Raw genomic sequence first — 7,820 nt, forward strand, 5'->3', positions numbered from 1 at the left:
AATCTATCCAATTCTGAAAGAAGTACATTAAAATTTCTCATATTTTCACAAACTTGATGTCAACCCAAATTAGACAAGGCAATGACAAAGATATTTGTTCCTATTATTTCTTATAGCCATTATATCAAAAAGATTTATTCTCAGACATAGTAACCAATTCCAGAATTATTCCTTTCTCCCCATTCCTACAGCCTCCAACTTAGTGCTGGCTCTGGTCCTTTCTCATTTTTACTATCGTGGCATCTTCTCACCTGATACCTTAGTTCCAGCTCACCCAGTACCATATCCCAAATGGTAACACTAACAGATGAATTTTCTCTAACCAATATATTCTGATCAGAGCATCTCTCCTTCAGAAGCTTTCGTGGTAATACCACTGCAGCAGGGAACTCACTCGGTAGGAACCCTCTGCTTCCAAGACCTTCTTCACTTTCTTATTTCTTTACTATTCTCTGGCCTACCCTTTGCTCTTCCCGAGAAGTGAGATATCTCTGAGCATTCTCTGGGCTACAGCTTTCCATTCCCATTTTTACAGCCTCAGAATTTCTCCTTTTCAACAACAGTCCTGAGATTACATTTCTTCTATGAAAAATTTCCCCAGTACCTAAAAACAGAGTGATTTTCCTTATGACATTCAATTTAAATTGGCCTGCTTGATTCAAAGCCACCCCCCACTTCTCTCAGGCCTTTGTTGGTAAACTAGACTTAATGACATTTAAATGCACTTGTCCAATGTTGGTCTCGTAATTTATGTGACTTTCTATCTCCTGTCAAAACGATTTGTTGATTAGAAACCCCTGGTGGGTAGGAAACACTTTAAACTCAAAGTACAGAATCTAGATCAGCAGAGATTAGAAAAATATCTGGTTAGAAAAACCTAAGATACTTTGAAAAACAAATACTCAGAAAATGGAAAATAGAAACAAATGCCATCCTTTCTTCCCTATGACCAATACGGTAGGAAACAAATAAGAGTAGATACTAAAACATAAACCACATAGTACAAAAATACTGATTATATGAATTTGTAAGTCATAGAACGGCAATTTCCATAAAAATGTGGCTAACCTAAATTCTGAAGGTGGTTTCAAATACAAATAAAGAATAAAAAGAAATATAAATATGCAACTGAATTATTTAATTAGTCCCTTCAATTTCCTACATTCTTTCCTTTGACCATCCTTACATGTTTCTTCACAAGTACCCATTTCTGAGCCAATGGAGATGCAGTCTAGAAGTTGAGTAACAGATTTAATTTGGGGAGCAGTACTATACATATAAGAAATGCTTCTGGTGGTATAAAGACCACAGACTTTGGATTCAGAGAGACTTTTATATGAACCCCATCTCTGTTACTTATTAGCTGCATATTTGCTTTGGGAATATAATAGCTTTTCTGAATCCAAGATAGCTCACCTGTAAAGTGAAAACAATGGACATGCATTTTAAGGCTGTTGTGAAGACTAAATGACATAAACGTACAAAATGCCTAACACTGACTGGCTTGTAATAATCTAGGTGGTAGTTATTTTTCAATAATTTATGTACCACATTTCTGAGAATATAAAACAGAGAAAATGCTAAAACTATATTTCTTCAAAGCCCAATGGGAATAAAAGGTAAAATGGAAAAAAGTCTCATGGATATATAGACTTACTAACAATTCCACTTTCTTCTTCTCCAATTTGCAATCTGGCTTTGGAGGTGGGACCTCGGCATTTTTGTGACCATCATGGGAATTTTCAAGTTCCAGATCCCTTGGTTGACTTTCAATACCCTCTGTTTTTCCATCACCAATAGGAGAGGTAGGTGTAAGAGAATTAGGAGTAGGGGGAGAGAAATTTGGCTTCTGAGAATTAAATCTCTGTTTTGGTGCAGAAAGCAGCTGCTCTGGAAGTAATGAGGTTGATCCATCTTGAAGTCCAAGTTTTTGGCTTTGCTCTTGAAGGGCTTTTTCTCGCTGAAGTTGTTGTCGACTTTTTTTCATAGGGAGACGCCACTGTGGTTCAAATGGATCTATGTAAAAAAGAAAATGAAGGAAAATTCTTTTGTGTGCACAGGAAATAATTATTTCTCTAAGAAAATAAAGGAGTAACATTAAACTTTGATAATAATCCTACAGGGTTCCCCCTCCCTTCTCTATCTTAAAAGCCTAGGGAAAAACAGCCATCTTCCAGTAGTTTCGATAGTTCTTCAATCACACTATTAATATTCAACAAAAACTGTCCTCGCTCTCAATTTATATTCTAGGAAGTCCATTTGTCTGTGAGTTAGCTCTTAGGATACAAAGCAAGGTTTCTTTTTCGACTTGATTTGATAATTTAAAAAAAATCAATTAATCTGACCAAGCTAGGTAGACAAATGAATTCTCTGCTACATCTTAAATTTGATTTATGGCTGTATCTGCTCTCCTGAAACAAAATGGTTGTTGAGTTTTCAAATGGGCTTCACCTTTTTAAATCTTAACAAATCTTAGGGCAATTTGATACACAGGTAGATGCTATACACAAAGTATAACTGAATGAGGTCTCTTATTTCTAGGAATGTTGATTGATCCTAAATTGTTTTCTTTCATCCCAGAACAGTCCAAGGTTGTGTTCCCCAAAGTCTAGTTAGCCTTTAATCAATGTATGAAAGCTAACTTTAACAGCAGCCTGAGCAAAGCAATAGAGGAAGACAAAACAACTCCGAGCAATTTTTTTAAAAAAGCATCATAAGCTAAATAATAATGTACTAAATAAACTAAATAATAATACTAAATAATAACACACTTTTTATATTGTCCATGCTGTTGTTTACCTTGTAGGACAGACACCTGGAGAATTTAACTCACATTCATACTATATTTAATAAGATCTATAAATGACAGTCTTTACAAAATGCGTGGCAAATGGAATTATGGTAAGTCCTTGTAAATAAACTCAAATAGGGCCTTTAAATCCACATATTGACCTTTGAAACAACAAACGCTTATTATTTAAATTTCCCAAAGAAGAGTTAAAAGCTCTGGAGTCACAGTTCTAGTTGCTTTTGTCCAGCTCAGCAACCTTAGACACGTTAATTAATTATTCCATACCTCAGTTTCCTCACCTGTCAGACTGGTTGAAAATTACCTGCTCTACTTAACTCATGGATTTGGTGTAAAGATTAAATGAGAGATGTAAAGAAAATATTTTAAAAAGATTGATGTACTATCAAAAGTAGAATGTTATTATTGTTGACTTTAGCCAGAAACACAAAGTAGCCTCTTGTATCTTGCAACAGTAACTTATTCTTGGCCACTTATCTTTATTCATACCATCAGTAAATGTCATTGAGCCTGCTTACTTCCCAATTACACTCATTAGCTGACTTATTAATAGTGCCTTTCAAATTCTCTACTGCAGCTTCCATTTTATTTTACTTTCCCAGAACCTATCTATGAGATTTATAATGCTATTTGTTAAACTCCCAAACAACAAACAAATCAGTCCACTTAAAAATAAAACATATGACAAAAAAAAACCCAAAAAACAAAAAAAACATATGACCAAAAAACTCCTGAAGCTAATAAGCCATCATAGCAAGATTGCAAAATGCAATATTAATATACAAAAGTCAATTATTTTCCTATGTTCCAGCAATGAACATGAAAATTAAGAACAATACCATTTACATTAGCAATCAAAAATAAAAAAAGACACTTAGGTATAAACCTTACAAAATATGTGCAAGACTTATATGAGGAAACTACAAAACTCTGATGAATGAAATCAAGGAACTAAATAAATGGTGAGGTATTTCATGTTCACAGATAAATGGAGAGATATTCCATGTTCAATATTGTTAAGATGTCAGTCATCACAACTTGATCTATAGATTCACTGCAATCCTGATCAAAATCCCAGCAAGTCATTTTGTGGATATTGACAAAATGATTCTCAAGTGTATACGGGGAGGCAAAAGACCCAGACTAGCCAACACAATTTTGAAGAAGAACAAATTTGGAGGACTGACAGTACTTGACTTTGAGACTTCTATCTAAAGCTACAGTAATCGAGACAGTAGGTATTAGCGAAAGATTAGACAAATAGACCAGTGGAACAGAACAGAACCCAGAAAGAGACCCACAAAAATATAGTCAACTCATCTTTGACAAAGAAGCAAAGGCAATAAAATGGAGCAAAGTCTTTTCAACAAATAGTCCTGGAACAATTGGACATCACATGCAAAAAAATGAATCCAGACACAGATCTTACGCCCTTCACAAACATCAAATCAAAATAAAGCATAGACCTAAATGCAAAACCCAAACAATAAAACTCCTAGAGAGAAAACCTAGATGGCCTTGGGTATGGGCAATGACTTTTTAGATACAACACCAAAGGCACTCTCCATGAAGGAGATAATTAGTAAGCTAGACTTCATTAAAACCTAAAACTTCTGCTCTGCAAAAGACAATGCCAAGGGCATGAGAAGACAGCTCACAGAGTGGGAGAAAATGATTTGCAATAGATACGTCTGATAAAGGGCTTTTTAATTTTTGTCAATCAAATAGGTATCAAGTAGTATCTCACTGTGCTCTTGGTCTGCAAGTCTCTGCTTATTGATGGTGATAAACATCTCTTCATATTTCTTTTTCTAAGACATATTTATTCTTGTCTTTCATCAATTTTTCTTTTGGCTTGTTTGTATTTTTTTTCATATCAGCAACAACTAGAAAACATAACTGAAGCATCATAGCTGCACTGCTTTTTATTTCAAATTTTTTTCATGATAAAATAAATCATACATCAACTAACACATATGTGTCACACACACCAAACCCATATGGGTCATTAAAAAAAACAAAAGAAAAACAAAAAGCAGTTTAACAAATAAAACATGTATATTAGACATAACTGCTGTTTAAGGATAGAACATGACTCCCTTTTTTTGGGCACACACAAGATAACTTATTTCCTGTCCTCCAAGTCATATGACTTGTTTTTATTAAGTGAGATGGGGAGGCGTGACACCTGTCATTTACTGGTGGAAGCATTTTATTTCTAATTCTCAATCTTCTTGTCCTCCTGCATGGTCTACTCCTCCTACATGACAGCACCAAAGCATGATGTGGAGTAACTATGTGGAGCTAGTCACCTGCCAAACCATGTCAGACATAAAGCTAGAGTGAAAATTAAATCTTTATTAAACAATTGATATTTTAGGGCTATTTGTTACTGCAGCTTAAACTTGGCTTAACCTGATTTCATAATTATGATTTCATAATTATCACTACCTTTGAAATTCTCTGTATTTGCCCCTCCTTGCTCATATTCCCCTCGTTTCCCCCACCAGTCTGAATTTTGTGTTTTATTCTATTCCCCTGATTGTTTTCATAGATTTCCTATATTACTAAAAGAATACACCTGCTTTGTATGGTTTTGACCTTCTATAAATGGTATAGGACTGTATATATTCTTCTGTAATTTGCTGTTTTCATACACTCTATTTATGAAATTTATACATGTGAATGGATATGGCTATAGTTCATATATCCCCACCAGCTGTATGTCAGTCATCTACTGGATGATTATACCACAATTTATCCACTCCTGTGTTAATGAATACTTGGTTTATTTCTAGCTTTTTAATATTATAAATAAGAGTGTTAAGAACATTCTTGGCCTTCACCAATGCAAATATGGGTTTCTCTAGAATATTGCTGGTCTTATTTTTGCTGGTTACCAACTCCATTTTCATAGATTAATGACATTTTTACGGTTGGAGAACAGCTGGAAGGAGCCTTAAAAATTAAAGATCCAGTTCTTCTAGTTTTACGAATGAGGAGTCCAAGGCAGAAAAATTTAGAGGCAGAGCTGGGAGATCTACATGCCAATCACTGCGTGTGGCTATGAGTATACAAGGATGTTTAAGATGTTTTCTCTAAGCAGAGGCTAGTGAGTTGGTGACTATGATCTGACATCTGGGACTGAAACGATAGGCCTTGAAATTAAAGTCCTATCCCACCTCCATCCAAAATTGCAGCTATTTAGAAATGTGCTTCTAGTAGGTTGGTACAAAAGTAATTACGGTTTTTGCAATTATTTTTAACCTTTTAAACTGCAATTACTGTTATAGCAGCCTACTACATAATGAATCGATTGTTTAATTTAGAGTTCTACGTGAAGTCTTCTACCCCCCGCCCCCAAACTCGCCTCTGCTAACACAGCACCTCCGTGGTATCTCCCCAGGCTCCACCCAACCCCAGCACAGTGGGGAATCCTGCCATCTTGGTAGCAAGTTCTTGGGCAACATCCCATTCCATCACAGGGTGCCTCCTCGCTAGGCTAGAAACTCTGAACGCAGGGATGGCGATGCCTCGTTCCTCTTAGCATCCCTCCTGCAAAAGCCCCTACCCGGGACTTCAGGTCAGAACTGAGGCGGGCATACCTGTGCTCTGTCCATCCGAGTAAGGGAATGGATGTTGGAAACAGAGCAAGAGAATTTGAGAACATCAAGCGGGACAGAGTCAGGCAGGCACCGACTGGAGTGTCACTTCTCCGGTACCGTTTTTAAAGGCCTCTGGACCAGTCAAAACTCCCTCGATCTACACAATCTACACGGGCCCTATGTTACTAATTTACTTCCTTTTCCACGTGTCAGCTCTAGAGGACCCTTACATTTATGCTGAAAAGGCAGAGGCCTACTTGAGCGACAGTCCAGTTTTCTCACAAACTCTGATAAAAGGCACGACCGGGCTTATTTCATTTCCTCCCAGGGCACAGTGTGCAGCGTACGGTACCGAGAGTGGTGTGCGCGCAAATTGCAGCCGAAAACAAAGCATGGTTGACACCACCCAGAGCCTCTCCCCCAGTGTCAGCACACTGAAGTCCTTCCCTAAAAGGTGCAATAGCACGAGGCCGTTTCCAGGCTTTGTGAGGCCTGCGAGCGGAGCGCAACACGTGGCCGGCCACCTAAGCGCGGTGTGCGGCTCGCGTGCATGCACGTGTACACACACACACACACACGCACCCCGGTGCACGCAGTTCACACCTAACCTCTTCAAACACCTCTTTCGTTTGCTGGCTCCCAAGAGGTGGAAAGAACCGCAAACGTCACCGGGCCACCAGAAGGGGCTGCACGACGTCCCGGGTATCAGGGAACAGCCCCGACGTGCTGCGTTTCAGAGCCCGGGGCGGCCCTTGCCCCCGACAGCGTGCGCTGCTCTAAAGTCATCGCAATTCTAAGGCGGTGTGTGCCTCTCCTCCCGCCTGGACCCTGACTCCATCCCTCCAGCCATGGATCTATCGACACAGCCACCCGCCTACGGACGACGGCCAGGCTGCGGGTCCACTTCCTCTCTCAGCCCCACTCCTTGCACGGGAAAGAGGCAAATCTTTGAAATGGGTTCCTGAATTCTCCTTCCTGAAAGCAGATTCCTATCCCCGGGGCCCGCGCCCCCCGCCAAGGCTGCAGGGCAGCCACCTCGGGACCCTGAGCCACTCACAGCTCCGACCTAGGACGCGCGCGCGCACGCGCACCCCCGCTTCCCCGCCCCTTGCCCCTCAAGAGCTGCAGCCCCGCCCCCTCCCCGTAAACACACCCCAGAATCAAACCTCCGCAGGCACGTCCCGTTACCTTTCGTCTGCTTTAGTCGCCTCAGCTCCTCCTCAGAGAAGCCAGCCCAACCCCGCGCCATCCGCGCGGGCTGCCAGCACCCCTAGAACGCCCACACCTCAGAAGCCCCGACTGCCACCACGGCTACCCAGGCACATCCGGGTTCTTCCCGGCAGCGGCCGACCAACCAATCAGCGCGACGAGCTTTGACACAAGGCCCCCGTCTCCGGGGCTGCCCC

General features: G+C 40.1%; 1 protein-coding gene across 3 annotated transcripts in view; it reads right to left on the minus strand.

The window, feature by feature from the left end:
- Positions 1-7,820, minus strand: part of GORAB (golgin, RAB6 interacting) — a 28,030-nt gene that overhangs the window by 19,949 nt on the left and 261 nt on the right. The window contains exons 1-2 of one of the 3 annotated variants that reach the window (XM_081024739.1): positions 7,603-7,762; positions 1,662-2,016 (exon numbers count right to left, since the gene is read on the minus strand). In XM_081024739.1, the coding sequence (XP_080880865.1) occupies positions 1,662-2,016; positions 7,603-7,663 (416 nt within the window). In that variant the 5' untranslated portion in view covers positions 7,664-7,762. Of the gene's footprint in view, positions 1-1,661; positions 2,017-7,022; positions 7,507-7,602; positions 7,763-7,820 lie in introns of those variants that run through there. The other 2 variants (XM_081024740.1, XM_081024741.1) reach the window with 2 other exon arrangements.

Source organism: Rhinolophus hipposideros (assembly GCF_964194185.1).
Source record: "Rhinolophus hipposideros genome assembly, chromosome: 19".
In the NCBI taxonomy this organism is placed as follows: Eukaryota; Metazoa; Chordata; class Mammalia; order Chiroptera; family Rhinolophidae; genus Rhinolophus; species Rhinolophus hipposideros.